Source organism: Lipotes vexillifer, unplaced genomic scaffold (assembly GCF_000442215.2).
Source record: "Lipotes vexillifer unplaced genomic scaffold, Lipotes_vexillifer_v1.1 scaffold205, whole genome shotgun sequence".
In the NCBI taxonomy this organism is placed as follows: Eukaryota; Metazoa; Chordata; class Mammalia; order Artiodactyla; family Lipotidae; genus Lipotes; species Lipotes vexillifer.
Genome location: NW_006781396.1, coordinates 1,285,838 through 1,302,697, shown reverse-complemented (window position 1 = coordinate 1,302,697; position 16,860 = coordinate 1,285,838). Strand labels below are relative to the sequence as shown.

The following is a 16,860-nucleotide window of genomic DNA, read 5'->3' as shown; positions in this document are numbered from 1 at the left end:
GGAATGCCTGCCTAAGTGAATGCTGTCATTGCTCTGTTGGGCTCTGCAGTGAGGAGCTTGCAGCTGCTGAAGAGTGATGTCATTAATTATACGCAATGAGGTCATATTAGGCATTTGGCAACAAAACTGTCAAGTGATAAGATAAGGGAATGGAGGAAGGAAGGAAAAAGAAAAAACATTTTTAAAGCTAGAGCTTATTCTGAAGTTATTATATACATACTCTCCCTCCCAGCTCCAAAAAACACCCATGGCCTTGAAAATGTATGACCTACATCATTATAGAACAAGTAAAATGAAGAATCAAAAACCTCTCCTTTGGTATCAACTTATGTTTCTCTTTGCACAGAGGCACAATGGTATGTTAACCTGATAGAGAGGGCATAAACTGTGGATGTTACAGAATGTGATCTGTAGAAAGATAAATGCAATCCTAAAGAGCCCCTTTTATTTGAATTTCATAGGTTAATTTAACACTCAGAAGCAAATCCTCAACAGTCAGAAATGGACCACCGAGCTTTTAGTACATGGGCTGTTCCTGAGTAAAAATAGATTATACAGGAACTTTGGAGAGCGACTTTGTGGGTGAAGAGAAAAATCTACTAGAACAAGACAAACTATTCTTTTTCACTTAAAAAAATGCACACTCAGTCCTCCAGAGGTAAAATACAGAGCAAGACTCACAAGGTTAAAATCAACTTATTCCTATGGATCCAAATAGTCACTATACTTGTTTCTTAAATCATCAGTTTCAAGTACTCTAAGAGATACCAACAGCCTTTTAACAAGTCAAAAAAGATTTCTCTTTTAGGACAATGAAAAACAATTTTAACAGTCCTTTCAATCAATAATCCTCGTGGGAAATATGAGAAAAATATACTTTACTGTTAAAAGGAGAACCACTTATTGTCCTCCCTTATTTTAGGACACATGCCAAAGGTTTCCAATTCACTCTGCTTCATACTGACCTTCAAAATGTTTCGGCCATCAAATGATTCTCTTTCCTTGAAGATATATTTGCCATCTGTTGTGTAGAGGTTGTACCTGCCTTCAGCTGTAAATATTCCAAAGACAATGTTAGAAGAGAAGCTTGGGTTATGTATCTGTTTTCTCTTGGACTTCTACAGGGACAACTAGCAAGATCTTCATGTACTACTTGGAAAGTGACATAATATGGAGGGAAATACATCAGGCTATGAGTCAAGAGACCCAGCATCTAGTCTCAGCTCTGTCATCAACTGATACATATTTATTCATTGAACACTGTCCAAGTACTCACTGTATATAAACTACATAACTAACCATATTCTTAGGCAGTTTATGTCTCCTCTATGGACCTCAGTTCCTCATTTACAAAGTTAGAGGTTAAGACAAGGTGATTTCCAAAGGTTCCTTGTAGTCTAAAACCCCAAGATTTTATATAAGCTGCATGCATTTCTAAATACATAAAAATATACAGAAGTTCACACATTAACTAGTCAAAAATGCTGGCAACTATGCTTTGGGTTGATTTAAGGACTCCCCCCAATGAGAAAAACCTCTTCAGTTGCAATCAAAGATATCCTGACATTCTACACAGAAATCTGCAAATCTATGACCTTAGCCTCATCAAAGCTGTATTCTAACTCCTTGCATTAATTTAGCTTGCTTATCCCAAAAGATGTCCTTCAAATGCATCAGAAAAAAGGATATCAAAGGAAAGGGATAACTGGCAAGTAAAAGCAAAACAATGTATTCTATAGCCTTTTCAAAGAAAAACACAAGACAGAGAAGAATCCAGGGTATATAAAATTCAAAGCATCTTCAAAAATTATTTAACTATCAGAATATTTTCTGAAATATCAACCCTTTCCTGCCCATCAACAGACACTCAAAAATATTTGTATTTCTACTTTTGAGTATATTCTTTTATTGCATATAAGTATGGAGATTACCACGTCAGAACTGATAAAATACATCCAAAGTGCTAACTCCATGAACATAATATATTTTAGCTAGCCCACTGGAATTATACCTGGGTAACTACAGGACTATTTTTCTAATGAGAACTATTCTCGTAATCCAAGATCCCAATCCCATGCATATTTCACAACTTAAAAATAGGTTCCTTGTTAAAAGGAGATGTGAAAATTTAAAGTAAATTCATACTAAGTAAATGTCAATAAAAAAGCAGTAATGAAATCTGAAGATTAAAATGTTTAATGACAGGTGCAAAATCTATAAGTAGCACTAGCCATAAGGGGAATGTAAATCAAAGTCACAATGAGATACCACTTCACACCCCAAATGATGGCAATAATAAAAAAGTAATAACAAGTGCAGATAAAGATGTAGAGAAACTGAGACGCTCATATACTGTCGTCCCCCCTTATTCATGGTTTTGCTTTCCATGGTTTCAGTTATCCACGGTCAACCGAGGTCCGAAAATATTAAATAGAAAATTCCAGAAATAAACAATTCCTAAGTTTTGAACTGTGCACCATTCTGAGTAGCGTGATCTGTCCCACCCATAAAGTGTCATCCCTTTGTCCAGCGTATTCCACCCTCTCTGTTATCAGATTGACTGTCAAGGTATTGCAGTGCTTGTATTCCAGCCACCCTTATTTTACTTAATAATGGCCCCAAAGGCAAGAATAGTGATGCCAGCAATTCGGATATGCCAAAGAAAAGCCATAAAGCGCTTCCTTTAAGTGAAACAGTGAAAGTTCTTGACTTAATAAGGAAAGAAAAAGATCATATGCTGAGGTTTGCTAATATCTACATTAAGAAAAAACTTCTATCCGTGAAATTAGGAAGAAGGAAAAAGAGAATCGTACTAGTTTTGCTGTCACACCTCAAAAACTGCAAAAGTTACGGTCACAGTGCATGGTAAGTGCTTAGTGAAAATGGAAAAGGCACTAAATTTGTACAATAAAAAATTTTGAGAGAGACAGCACTCACATACTTTTTATTACAGTATGTCGTTTAATTCTTCTATTTTATTATTAGTTGTTAATCTCTGACTGCACCTAATTTATAAATTAAACTTTATCATAGGTATGTATGCATAGGAAAAATACAGAATGTGGTATGTAGTTTCAGGCATCCACTGGGGATCTTGGAATGTATCTCCTGCGGATAAGGGGGAACCACTGTACTGCTTGTGGGAATGTAAAATGGTGCAGCCACTCTGGAAAATAGTCTGGCAGTTCCTCAAAAAGTTAAACATACTGATATCATGATGCATCAATTTCACACTTAAGTACATACCTAATAGAAATGAAAACATATGACCACACAAAAACACATACATAAATGTTCACAGCAGCATTATTCATAATAGCCAAAAAGTGGAAACAACAGAAATGTCCATCAACTGATGAATGGATAAATAAAATGTGTTATGTCCATACAATGGATTATTATTTGGTAATAAAAAGGAATGACATTTGATACATGCTATAACATGGATGAACCTTATAAACATTATGCTAAGTGAAAGAAGTCAGTCACAGAAGATCACACATTGCATGATTCTATTTATATGAAATATGCAAAAAAGGCAAATTCATTGGACAAAAATTAGACTGGTGGTGCCTAGGACTGAAGAGTAAGGGGAAAATGGGGAGTCACTGCCAATAACTATGGAGTTTCTTTTTGGGGTGATGAAAATGTTCTAAAATTTACTGTGGTAATGGTTACATTACTCACTATACTTTAAATAGGTGAATTATATGGTGTATGAATTACATCTCACTAAAGCTGTTATATTTAAAATATATGTCAACAGGAAAGGATAACTAGACTGTGAACACAGAACATTTTCTTTCATGAAGCTTTGGTGCCAACTGAATATACATCTGGATCCACACAATTTAAAAGATACAGATTCCTATATAATTCAACTCTTTTATGTTAAGAGGTTAGTTAATAATGGGGTATGGTATAGCTGTAAGAGCTCTGAACTAAGATTTAAGGACTAGGACAGATGCAGAATATATTACTGATAGTATCACATGTCTAATAAAATACTGCACTGTCCAAAACAGTAGCGACTAGCCACATGTGATTATTTAAATTTCTTTTTTTTTTTTTGGCCATGCCATGCTGCATACAGTATCTTAGTTCCCTGACGAGGGATCAAACCTGTGCCCCCTGCATTGTGAGCTCGAAGTCTTAACCACTGAACCTCCAGGGAAGTACTTATTTAAATTTAAATTAATTAAAAGTTCACTTTCTCAGTCTCACTAGCCAGCCATCTTCAAGCACTCAATAACCACATGTGGATAGTGGCTACCATACTGAATTTCACAGATATGGAATATTTCTATCATCCTAGAAAGTCCTATTGGATGGTGCTAGATACAATGTAACTTCTGAACCAATGAATTAGAGCAGCAGTCCCCAACCTCTCTGGCACCAGGGACTGGTTTCATGGAAGACAATTTTTCCACAGACCAGGGTGGAGGGAATGGTTCAGGCAGTAATGAGACCAATGGGGAGCGGCAGATGAAGCTTCCCTTGCTTGCCCGCCACTCACCTCCTGCTTTGAGCCCTGGGGGTTGGGGACTCCTGAATTAGAGTGTACCTTATTTTTAATTAATTAATTAATTAATTAATTAACTTGGCTGTGCCGGGTCTTAGTTGCAGCACACAGGATCTTAGTTGCGGCATACATGAAGGATCTAGTTCCCTGACCAGGGATCGAACCCGGGCCCCCTGCATTGAGAGCACAGAGTCTTAACCGCTGGACCACCAGGGAAGTCCCTAGAGTGTACTTTAGAGTTCTGAACCTCTGTCTTTACGTGATGATGTTAAAATGTACACCACCTCAGGGGATCTAACAGTGTTTTCCAAGATTAAAACTGACTGTCCAGGGCTTCCCTGGTGGTGCAGTGGTTAAGAATCTACCTGCCAATGCAGGGGACACGGGTTCGAGTCCTGGTCCGGGAAGACCCCACATGCTGTGGAGCAACTAAGCCCGTGTGCCACAACCACTGAGCCCGCGTGCCACGACTACTGAAGCCCGTGTGCCTAGAGCCCATGCACTGCAACGAAGAGTAGCCCCCGCTCGGCACAACTAGAGAAAGCCTGCGCGCAGCAACGAAGACCAAACGCAGCCAAAAATAAATTAATTAAAATAAATTTTAAAAACTGTCCAGAACAAAATAAATACCACAAACTCCTTTAAATGTTCCCATTAGATAACTTACATTATAATTTATATCAAATATTCCAGAAAAAATTATTTTTCTGGAATTCCAAATGTTCTTCTGCAATACCACTATCCAAATGAAAGAAACATATTCCATTAGAACAAGAATAAGTAGAGAGCTTCGGATTCTACTAACTACCCAGAGTCCACAGGCTTTGACTGAGTCATTTGAATGTTTTCTGATCTCAGTGCTCTGAAAGGTAAAACACTGATTTATTTAGAAAAGTCTTAAAGAAAATACAATGTAGCATCATAAAACAGTTAACACTAGAACTAAGAATTGGATTAGCTACATATCTCTTAGTCCAACAATGGCGCTAACCAAACCAAACAACTTACAGTTGAGTTCTCTGGTATATATCTGAAGAAATTAAAAGATGTACTTTGGTAAAAAGGGACACAAAAACTGTCCTAAACTATAAATCTATAAATAGTTCATGGGTTCTGATGGAGTCCTGATGTCGTCCTCTTCCAACGTAGACTTTCTAAAACCAAGGTCAGGGTCCTAACAAATGTAATGAAACCTGAATATGGAGTTTTGGTGCTGGTATATTTTAAACAACAGGGCTTTGAAGAAGAAGCTGCACATAACTTGAATTTGTAGCTCCTGATCAGATAGATGCTGAATGTGTGCTAGACAGCTTTGACTTGGTGGGTGAGGATGGGAAGAAAAATAATCCTTATTAAAATGTAGATTATTATCTCAAATAAAGGGTTAAAACAGACATTTTTATATGAAGGTTTAGATTCATGAGGGAAAAAAACATCTCTAACACAAGGTTTTTCAACCTTGGTGCTACTGACATTTGGGGCTGAATAATTCTTTGTTATGAAGGGTTGTCCTGTGCATTGTAGAGGGTTAAGCAGCACCCCTGACCTCTACCCATTAGATGCCAGTAGCAACTCACTCCCAGCCCCCTAACTGTGACAACCAAAAATGTCTTCAGACAATCCAAATGTCCTCTGGGGGTAAAACTGCCTCTAGTTGAGAATCACTGCTCTAACATTTACCTTTACTAGTTAATCTTCTTTCTTGTTTTATAAAAAAAAGAAAAAGCTGCCATGTATTTCATGGGACATACCTACACTAAAACAATTATTCATTTCAATTCACCTGAAATTTACTTGGACATCCTGTATTTTTATTTGCTATATCTGGCAACCCTATGTGTGACAGAAATAAAAGATTTGGAATGCTACAGTCCCATGATAGATATGTCCCTGACCCCTTCCACTGTGCTCATCAAAACAAGTTAATGGATCTAAAACAGAAGATGTAGCAGAGATTCTTTTTTTTTTTTTTTTTGCGGTACACGGGCCTCTCACTGTTGTGGCCTCTCCCTCTCCCATTGCAGGGCACAGGCTCCGGACGCGCAGGCTCAGCGGCCATGGCTCACGGGCCTAGCCGCAACGCGGCATGTGGGATCTTCCCGGACTGGGGCACGAACCCGTGTCCCCTGCATCGGCAGGTGGACTCTCAACCACTGCGCCACCAGGGAAGCCCAGCAGAGATTCTCTGATAACCCATTCTCTTCAAACCCCAGGGACATCATTAGGCCCTGCTGATCACAAACTGTGCTGTGGTTCTATGAAGCACTTACCATTGGGGTCTTTCCTGAATAGAGTATTCATGACTGTAGCATGGAGTTTCACACTATTCCACTCTTTCACTATTAGTCCAGATGCCTGAAAACGTTCCAGTACTCGATCGACCAATTCCTGCAGCCTGGAGAAATTGAAGAAAGAAGTACAGAAATCTTAGTAAACTCCTGAACCCTGATTACTAATTCACATTTATGAAGCATCTACTCTGAGCCAATCACCGTACAAGGCCCTCAAAAGAAGAGGAAGTAAATAAGGCTGCAGTCCCCACTATCACGAAGCACACAGCTTTGTGCGGACAAGACACCTGGAAACAACTGCACAACATCATGGTGAGTGTAAGGGAGTGATCAACTATACTTGGAGGGGCCAGGTTTTCACAGGAGGTTTAAGCACGCCCTTGAAGGAAGATGGAAGTTTATGATCTTGGAAATCTTACACAAGAAGCCAGGCTCAGCAGAGAGCTGTCTAAAAGAAAGTGCTTTATTGGTTCATCCAGTCACAGAACCAAAAGCTACTGTGGTTGATGTGTTTCTGCCAGGATCAAATGAGGTCTGGCATGACTCTCAGACATTTGCTCATTGGGAAGGAGCATGCACTGTGAAAATCCCAGCAGCCCTGGCCACTACATCAATGTTCACTAAGGCAGAAGTGTAGTACCAATGAAGGCAACTATAGGAAAATCCACAGGCCACATAACTGATGCCTCCAAATGGACTCCAGCTGGCTCTAAGCACTAAGGGTTCTGCAGTGGGTGAGTTCTATCTTGATGATGGCTGTTCATTCCAATACCTCCACCAGAAACAATTCTTGCACAGGAAGTTTTCACTCTGTTCAGGTGTTTTGATCAACAGCTTAAAGAACTCTCTTTAACATTTCTTGTAAGGCTGGTCTAGTGGCAATGAACTCCTTCAGTTTTTGTTTGTCTGAAAAACTCTTTATCTCCCCTTCAATTCTGAAGAACTTTGCCAGTTGCGCCACTGAGAGGGGGTCATTATCCCACTGAAGATGTGGTGGAGCAGATCTTGGCCCTAGGCCTCAGAAAGCAGCCATCTTCTGTGACCACTCATTCATCTGATGGTGAAGTTCAGCCTGTGGCTTTTACATAGTGTGACCAGATGTCCAACCTGAGCCTGATGTTCTCACTGAACATGGGTGCTGATGTGGAGGTCTGCATCAAATGACAGAGCAGTGCACCTGATGAGCGCAGGGAGCAGCCTGTTCCTTTCAACCTTTCCCTTGGCTTTTTTTGAGATTTGTGCTGCATGCTAATTGACTTCCCCAGCTCAAAATCTTTCATTCGTCGCCAGTGTACTAATGAACAATAGATTTCACATTTTTTAAGATTTTACATTTTTAGATGTACATACTAGTAATACTCTTTGTGCCACATACCATTTCTTTTCCCAGATGCAAGTGGCCCTGAGATATCTGTAGAATTTGTGAATCTTCCACTGCTTCTTGGGCCATGGCTTGCGGTAAAACACTGTAGCCCAGTGAGCAGCTTCTCCTTGAGCAGGGCTGGATGGGTCTGTTTTATGTGAGATGTGCGCCAAACCCACTTTGCGTGGCCCATTTGTGGGAGTTTTCCTGAGGCCACAGGGCAGTCTCTCTGGTTGCAGCAGCTGAGTTGCTCAATGCCTGTCTCCACACGAATAGAGCAGCCTCTGGTACCCCTACCCCCCAGTTATCTTTCACCCATTTAGACATGGGCAAAACAACCCTTTTCCGCTTGCACTCATACGCTGCAGCAAGAGGGAGTTATCTTCCCCTAGAGATTGAGTGAGAAGCACAAAGGATTCTTTTCCCTTTCATGTTTTTCAGGCTCCGAAGTTCCAAATTAATCTTCTTATAATTCTAACTTCTCTATCTTAATTGTTTTTATTTTGTCTACTAACCAAAGAATATTTAAACATGAGTAAGCTATGATTTTTTTATTTTTTGGCCACATGGCATGTGGGATCTTCATTCCCTGACCAGGGATCGATCCCGTGGCCCCTGTAGTGGAAGCATGGAGTCTTCACCACTGGACCTCCAGGGAAGTACCAAGTAACCTATAATTAATAATAATAAAATAAATACCCATACCCTCACCATTGACCTCCAGAAACAGAACACAGGGCTGGGACTATAATGATCAGACCATGGGAAGCCACGGAAATCTTTTAAAAGGGAATGATGTGGTCAGCTACCCATTTGTGAAGCCGACTCTGTGGCACAGTGGAAAATGCTTTAGAAGGGGAAGAGACCAGCGGTACTGAGGTCAGTTAGGTGGTACTAATAGTACTAATAGTAGAAATAATAACAAACACGACGTGTCACGCACTATTCTAAGCACTTTGTATCTGTTAAATCACTTAATCCTCACGATAAATTATTATCCCTACCTTACCAATGAGGAAACTGAGGCACAGAGAAGTTATAAAACTTGACTAAAGTCACACAACTAATAAGTGATAGATCCAAAATGAGAACCCATGCAGTCTGGCTTCAGAGGACAAACTTTAAGGACCATGCTATAAAGTAGAAAGGGATGAAGATCTAAACTATGACAAGGGGCAGTGAGAACCGAGACAAGGGAATGGATTCAAAAGAGCTTATGAGAGAGAAGTTGGGGCCCTCAGATACGACAGTGTTATAGCAGAGGAAGCAGCTGAGAGCTACTCCCACGAGTTCACCTTAAATGAGCAGATGGGTCACTGACCAAGGTGGGGAGTGGTGGAGAGGGTTAATAGTGTGTATACTTTTTCATGTGTGGCACTGGATTTCAAGTGCGACATGTCCAGGAGACAGATGGAAATAACAAGCCTGAAGCTCAAGAGAAAACTCTGGGCGAAAGACACAGATCTGGGAGTTATCAGTGCAAAAACAGTAGTTAAAAGCATGGGATAGATGCAGTCACAGGATGAGGGGGAATCAGAGCAAGCAAGAAGAGAGCTAAGGACGGAGCCTTTATGGGACACTCGTATGTAAGGGGCAGAGAAGGAACCAGTAAGGACAATCGATAAGGATGAGGAACAAGAAAAGGAAAACTTCAGGAAGGCTGAAAAGAGAGTTACAAGGGGTGCGAAAAGAAGAATAATCAGTATAGTACAATGCTATAAAAAGTAAAGTACGAAAAGGAGCAAAAAATGCTTACTTATTTCTTACAATCAGAACATTATTAGAGATCTTTGCCAGAGCAGTTTCGCTGGCACACTGGTGAAGGAAGCCTTATTGCAGAGTACCAAGGGAGAGGCCAGACAGACAGGGAGGGGATACATGCACATAAACTCAAGAAACTTGCAAGGAAGGGAAGAAACTAATTGCCTCGGTAATTAGATATAGAATTGAAGGCAGGTTGTTTGTGTTTATTTTCAATGAGGAGAAAGAGTTGAAAATGCTTACTGACAACAAGAAACTATCCAACAGAGAAGGAAGATGAAACCTTAGGAAACAGAGGGGATCAACAGAACAAGATCTCAAAGGAGACAGGAAGGGCTGGTGTGGGAATGGGAATCATACAAAAGATGAGCAGAACACGTCCCTGCTCTTGAGCAGCTTACATTCTGGTGGAAGGAGACAGATAGCAAACAAATATACATATACAACATCAGGTGGTGCTAAGCACCATGAAGAAAACAAAATGGAAGAGAGGGAGGAGAAATGGATTGAGGGTAAGTGTACTATTTTAGACATGGTGATCAGGTAAGGCTTCCCTGATAAAGTGACACTTGAGCAGAGACCTAAGGGAACAGCATTCCAGAGAAAGGGAACAGCAAATACAGTCATCTGAGGCAGCATGCTTGTGGCATGACGGAGGAACAGTAAGAAGCCAGTGTATGGAATGAAACTGTGGGGAGAGGTGATGAGGTGGGAGAGGAGGGAGGACCAGGTCCCAGGGGCTTACATAAGGTTCTTAGGCCCCTGTAATAACTTTGTCTTCTACTGAGTGAGGTGGCGAGCTTCTGGAGGGTTTTCACCAGAAGAATGACATGAACCAACTGACATTTTAAAAGGAAAACTCTGGCTGCCGTGTGGAGGACACACAGTGGTAGGGGCAAGAACGGAAGCAGGAAGGCAGCTGAGAGGCTGTCGCAACACCCCAGCTGGTGGGCATGGCAGCAGTGGAGGTGGTGAGGAAGGCGGTGGCTTTGCTAATATACTGCAGTCAGGAGTTGAAGGTGATTCTAAAAGAATTTTTGTCCTGAACAACTCAAAGAGTGAACATCAAAGAATACACCACACTCCAGGTTCATGAGAAATTCTGTGGAGAGGGAAGGGCAGCAATGAAGTGGAGGCAGGCTGAAGCCAGATTGTGAAGCCTCCTGTGTGTCAGGCAGGGCTGTAGTCTTATTTGGTAGACCTAGGAAAGCAAGATGGGGTTGTAAGAAGCAAGATATGCAGGGGAAAACTAAAGGCTTGGAAGCCAGTTAAGAGAGATGCTGTGCTTCCTTGCATAGTTATCTTAATTTTTTTTCTGATTACAAAAATAATACATGTTTGTTAGAGAAAAAATGGAAAATGCAGAAAACGACAAAAAGGAAAACAACCTTACCATCCATAGATAAGCACTTAATTTTGGGTTAAGTAATTTTTAAGTCTTTTGCTACAGATAGATAAACATCAATTTTAAAAAGACAGAATATTGGGCTTCCTTGGTGGCGCAGTGGTTGAGAGTCCACCTGCCGATGCAGGGGACACGGGTTCGTGCCCCAGTCTGGGAAGATTCCACATGCTGCGGAGCAACTAAGCCCGTGAGCCACAACTACTGAGCCTGCGCTCTAGAGCCCATGAGCCACAACTACTGAAGCCCGTGCACCTAGAGCCCGTGCTGCACAACAAGAGAAGCCACGGCAATGAGAAGCCCACACACCACAACAAAGAGTGGCCCCTGCTCGCCACGACTAGAGAAAGCCCGCACACAGCAATGAAGACCCAACACAGCCAAAAATAAATTAATTAATTAATTAATTAATTAAAAATAAAAGTAAGAAGAAGTGGACAGGGAGCTCAGCTGTAGAGAAACAGGGAGCATGTAATACTAGAGGAAGGAAATTAAATTGACTAAATGAGAGAGTCCAGTTTCCAGCTTTGTCTTTCTGGCAAATTAACATTTCTCCCTCAGAACTTTGAAGAGATCAAAGTCCTTTAAAATGTTCTAGTCTAACATGCTTACTTTACACAAGAGGAAACGAAGCACAGACAGGCTGAGTTGCTCAGTCAGGGCAGAGGGATGGGAATCTAAGTCTCCTGGCAGCCAGTTCTGCTCTGCTATCAATTTACTGTGTACTTCCACGAAGCCAGCTCTTTACGTTATTCACCGCTTTACCCTGGCACCCAAGTTAATACCTAATTGACATATCATCAGTGCTCAATGAATAGCTGTTGCAGGTATGTATGCATGAATTCATAAATGACAAATCTTTGGGGTTCTATTAAGACAACTTAAGGGTGCTTAGAAACAACCACTGAATTTCAGGCTGCTGTCATGGATACTACATTTGACAATATGTCAGTATATTTCTAACATTATAGTCTTTAAATTCTTACTTCACTGATCCTTTCCTGGTTGACTATGAATGAGTCACAAAGCTTCTCTATACCTTTGCATCCTCATAAGTGAATTAAAAATAATATAGGGTTGCTATGAGAAAAATAATAAATTACTCTTAAGCAGCTTTATCATTTAGATAGTGCTTTCTGTTTGAAAACAGAAGCCAATTATTAATGCCTTGAATGTGAGCTCTTAGTTTAAAGGTCTATAAGTGCTACAAAGCTCAAGCATTCCAGAGCCATCTTTATGGATGTGGAGTTGTACTGCAGAATGATCACTGACTCCCTAGAAAGTGCAAATTCCAGATTTTTCTTTGTTTTTTTTCCCCCCAAATTTAATTCAGCTCTATCCAATTAACATTTCTTGAGTTCTTACTGTATACAGGCACCATGCTAGTCACTAAAAGAATTAAAAACTAAGCAAACATAGCTCTTGTCATTAAGGAGCTTACAATCTATTAAAATAACTATAAAGAGGACTTTGGTAATGACACAAGCAATACAAGGTGCTTTGGTAATTTAAACGTGGAAGACGTTACAGCTGGGTTGAGACCAGAATAGGTTACTAGGAGGATGGGCTTAGGACAGGAAGCTAACTGTACTCAATTCATCTTTGTAAATCAGCTGAAAAAATAAATGACTTAAGTAAACAAACATTCACTGAACATCGACTATGAGTCATGAATTACAAAAGCCACTGGATATACAATGCTGAATAAGACACTCCCTGCCCCCAAGAATCTTAAAGTCTACTTGAGAAAAAAGAAGGAAAGATAGCAAGAAGGAATGACAGCACTTGGACAAAAAGAGATGAGGAGTAACATGAAAGAAATTTTAGTCACAAGAAACAACATTAACAAAGACACAAAGTATCATCAAGCAGTGAAGCGGGCTAGGGCTTGGGGCAAGTCAAAGATAAGTGGAAGATCAAGTTGAAATATTAAGTTGCTTTCATCCTGGAAGATACTGACTGCTAGACTGAGGAATATGAACTAATTCAAAGGATGATGTGAAATGATGGGAGATTTTTAAGCAAGGGGAAGTCCTACTGTATATAAGCTATGGCTTAGAAAGGCTGATGTAGTAGTAGATCATAGGATCTACAGACACTGACATAAAAGTAATGTCTAGGTTATGTTTTATGAAAAGAACAAACTATAGAACAATATGAATAATGTGATCCAGTTTGTATAAAATAATACGCACGGAGAGTGACTCTCAGCAGTATTTGCTCTGCTTACAATCTATTGGGGAGGAACACAGGGAGAGTCAGAGCAGGGGGAAAGGGAGCCATTTAATTTTCACTTTACCCATCTGGAAGGCTTTAATTTTATGAGAGAAAACAATATAAAAAGAAGAAGCTCAGCTATGAAAGGAAGATGGCAAACTGGAAGATGGTACAGTGATGTTGAGCTGCACAGTTGTAGACTCTAACTACATCTCTCTCATCTTCCTTTCACCAAACTTCTCAAAAGAGTGGTCTGTCTCCAATTATTCTTTTTTTTTTTAAATAAATTTATTTAGTTAGTTATTTTTGGCTGTGTTGGGTCTTCGTTTCTGTGTGAGGGCTTTCTCCAGTTGTGGCAAGCGGTGGCCAGTCTTCATCGCGGTGCGCGGACCTCTCACTATCGTGGCCTCTCTTGTTGAGGAGCACAGGCTCCAGAGGCGCAGGCTCAGTAGTTATGGCTCACGGGCCTAGTTGCTCCGTAGCATGTGGGATCTTCCCAGACCAGGGCTCGAACCCATGTCCCCAGCATTAGCAGGCAGATTCTCAACCACTGTGCCACCAGGGAAGCCCCTCCAATTATTCTTAATCTCCTTTTTTTGCCCCACTATGAGCACAGGCTTTACAGTCAAACACAGTTAGGTCAAACCATAATTCTACCACTTACATGCACATGCTGATTACTACTGAGCTTCATGTGACAAAGTATATCAAGTGTATCTGAACAACTGTAACACGTGCTTGCTTTACAAACATTGTTTCTATTTTAAAAAAATATTACAGATAAGCTAAAAGAAAAAAAATTACTTATTATCCAAAAATAACCACTGATAAGATGCTTATATATTCAGACTAACTGGTTTATTTCTCTCTTGCTCTCTCTTCCCACTTTTGAGGGGAAAAAAGTAAATGTATATTTACAAATTGTTCTGTAATCTGTTTTTATCACATAATACTCTATAGTGAATAAGACAAACCCCCTGCCTCCAAGAATCTTAGAGTCTGTTTGAGAAAAAGAAGGATAACAAGAAGGAAAGACAGCATTTGGACACAAAAAGTTATTTCACTTTTGTTCTTTAAAGATTTTTTTTTTCTGGGTAAACAATTCCAGCTTGACAGTTATTTTCTCTAGAAAACAGTCCGCTGTCTTTTGGCTTCTGTTGTTGATATTGAGAAGTCCACTGTCTGGATAACTGTCAATCCTTTGTAGGTGAATTCTTTTAAATTCTTTGTCTTCAGTGTTCTGCACTTCCATCCTGACTTACTTGATATGGATTTCTTTTTATTTATTCTGCTTATATTTATTATTTTTTCTCTTATCTTTGCTACTGCCTCAATCCAAGCCCCTCTAATCTCTTCACATGGACATCTCATGTGACCCTACCTCTCCTTCATTATGTCTCATCCATATGTGGAGTTTGCTACGCTTTTTCCTGCCACAGGGCTTTTGCTCTGCATTTTTTTTTGCCTAGAATTGCCCACCACCCCTTTGCTGGAAAAATCCCACTCCTCCAGACCTCAATTTAGTATCAATTCCTCAAAGAGGCTTTCCTTACCCTGCCCTCCCACAGTCTAAACTGCCATATTTTCTGTCTTTAAAAGAGCACCGGGGGCTTCCCTGGTGGCGCAGTGGTTGGGAGTCCGCCTGCCGATGCAGGGGACGCGGGTTCGTGCCCCGGTCCGGGAAGATCCCACGTGCCGCGGAGCGGCTGGGTCCGTGAGCCATGGCCACTGAGCCTGCGCGTCCGGATCCTGTTCTCCGCAATGGGAGAGGCCACGGCAGGGAGAGGCCCTCGTGCCGCAGCAAGAAAAAAAAAAAAAAAAAAAAAAAAAAAAAAAAAGAGCACCATTTTCCCCCTGCTTCACCTTTATCACACTTTGCAATGATATATTTATGTGTTGTTAACATCTGTTTTCTCCATTAGCCTGTAAATTACATGGGGGCAATAACTGTGTCTGGCTTTACTGACCATTCTTGCTTTTTATTCCTTTGGCCGTGCGGAGAGGCATGTGGGATCTTAGTTCCCCAACCAGGGATCGAGCCCGAGCCCCCTGCAGTAGAAGCGCAGAGTCTTAACCACTGGACCACCAGGGAAGTCCCTTTACTGACCATTCTATATTCACAGCTAGCACAGTGTCTGGCACACAGTGGGCATTTAATAAAGTTTTGTTGAATAAACAAATGACCAATGAAAATCAACATTCCTTTTACATGGCATATAACACTGCCTCTAGATCTGTACTTAGTATTTATTCCCTTTTCCTAACATGCTACTCCCTCAGCCTGCAAACTCCTTATTCAGTAAAGAAACCTGCTTTCTGAAGCCTTCCTTTACAAAATTTGCCCACACATGGGCAGAGTTTTGCTGCTCATTTATGTACCACTAGAATCTCAATCACAGCCCTCAACCTAGTGTATTCTAGTTACCAACATCTGCCTCCTCCATAAGAAAGAAGCCTTAGGGTCTACTGTATCTCACATCCTGGGCATTTGAAAAATGCCTGAGGGAAAAGGGGACTGGAAATGCCCTGCAGGGTGGAATAATTGATGGTGTCAGGTCTTTGAGGAGATAAGAAGGAATGGGGTCCCAGAATAAGTAAAGGGATTAGCCTCATCAGAGTTAATGTATGCAATTCTTCAGAAAGAGAGTGAAAGTGAGTGGGGTGGGTGTGATGAAAACAGGTAGACTGTAAGGGAAAAAGGATGGAAGTTGACTTGGCTTCATGTTCTCAGTATAATGTGAGGAAGCTATTCTTCTAAAGTGGCAAGGGTGGAGGCCTGTGACAGTAAGAAACAGAACAGAAGAGCCACTGTGTTCAATGCTTAAGTCTTAGCAACAGCTGACTACTAAGTAATTTGAATGCAAATTCGCTACACAGTCAGGTTTTACAAAATCCAAGGATCTATCAATAAGTGTAGCTACACTGTCCCAGCTCTGTTTCCAGAGGAAAAACTTGATCTAAGTGGTTCCATTCTTTTAAAGGTCAGGCACTTCACAGTCAAGCATTTTAAGGGAATCTTTCATCTAAAATATATGAAATCATACAAAGAAAGTTGACTGTGTTTTTATTATAACATGGCCTCTCCTCCATGCCTCTGCATTGAGCAGTGTCTCTTCACATAAAGAAACACAAATGACTGAATGTGCCTTAAAAATTGGGCCAGGGCTTCCCTGGTGGCGCAGTGGTTGAGAGTCCCCCTGCCGATGCAGGGGACACGGGTTCGCGCCCCAGTCTGGGGAGATCCCACATGCGGCGGAGCGGCTAGGTCCGTGAGCCACGGCCGCTAAGCCTGCGCGTCCGGAGC

At 40.9% G+C, this 16,860-nt stretch overlaps 1 protein-coding gene and 1 non-coding gene across 2 annotated transcripts in view; both read right to left on the bottom strand.

Annotated features, from left to right (window-relative positions):
* Positions 1-16,860, bottom strand: part of ASCC1 (activating signal cointegrator 1 complex subunit 1) — a 98,707-nt gene that overhangs the window by 26,225 nt on the left and 55,622 nt on the right. Inside the window, exons 8-9 of the mRNA XM_007454681.1 lie at positions 6,793-6,917; positions 966-1,051 (exon numbers count right to left, since the gene is read on the bottom strand). Coding sequence (XP_007454743.1) covers positions 966-1,051; positions 6,793-6,917 — 211 coding nt within the window. The remainder of the gene's footprint in view (positions 1-965; positions 1,052-6,792; positions 6,918-16,860) is intronic.
* On the bottom strand, positions 4,666-4,738 carry TRNAE-CUC (transfer RNA glutamic acid (anticodon CUC)). Its single transcript has one exon. It is a non-coding gene; the product is annotated as a tRNA-Glu (tRNA).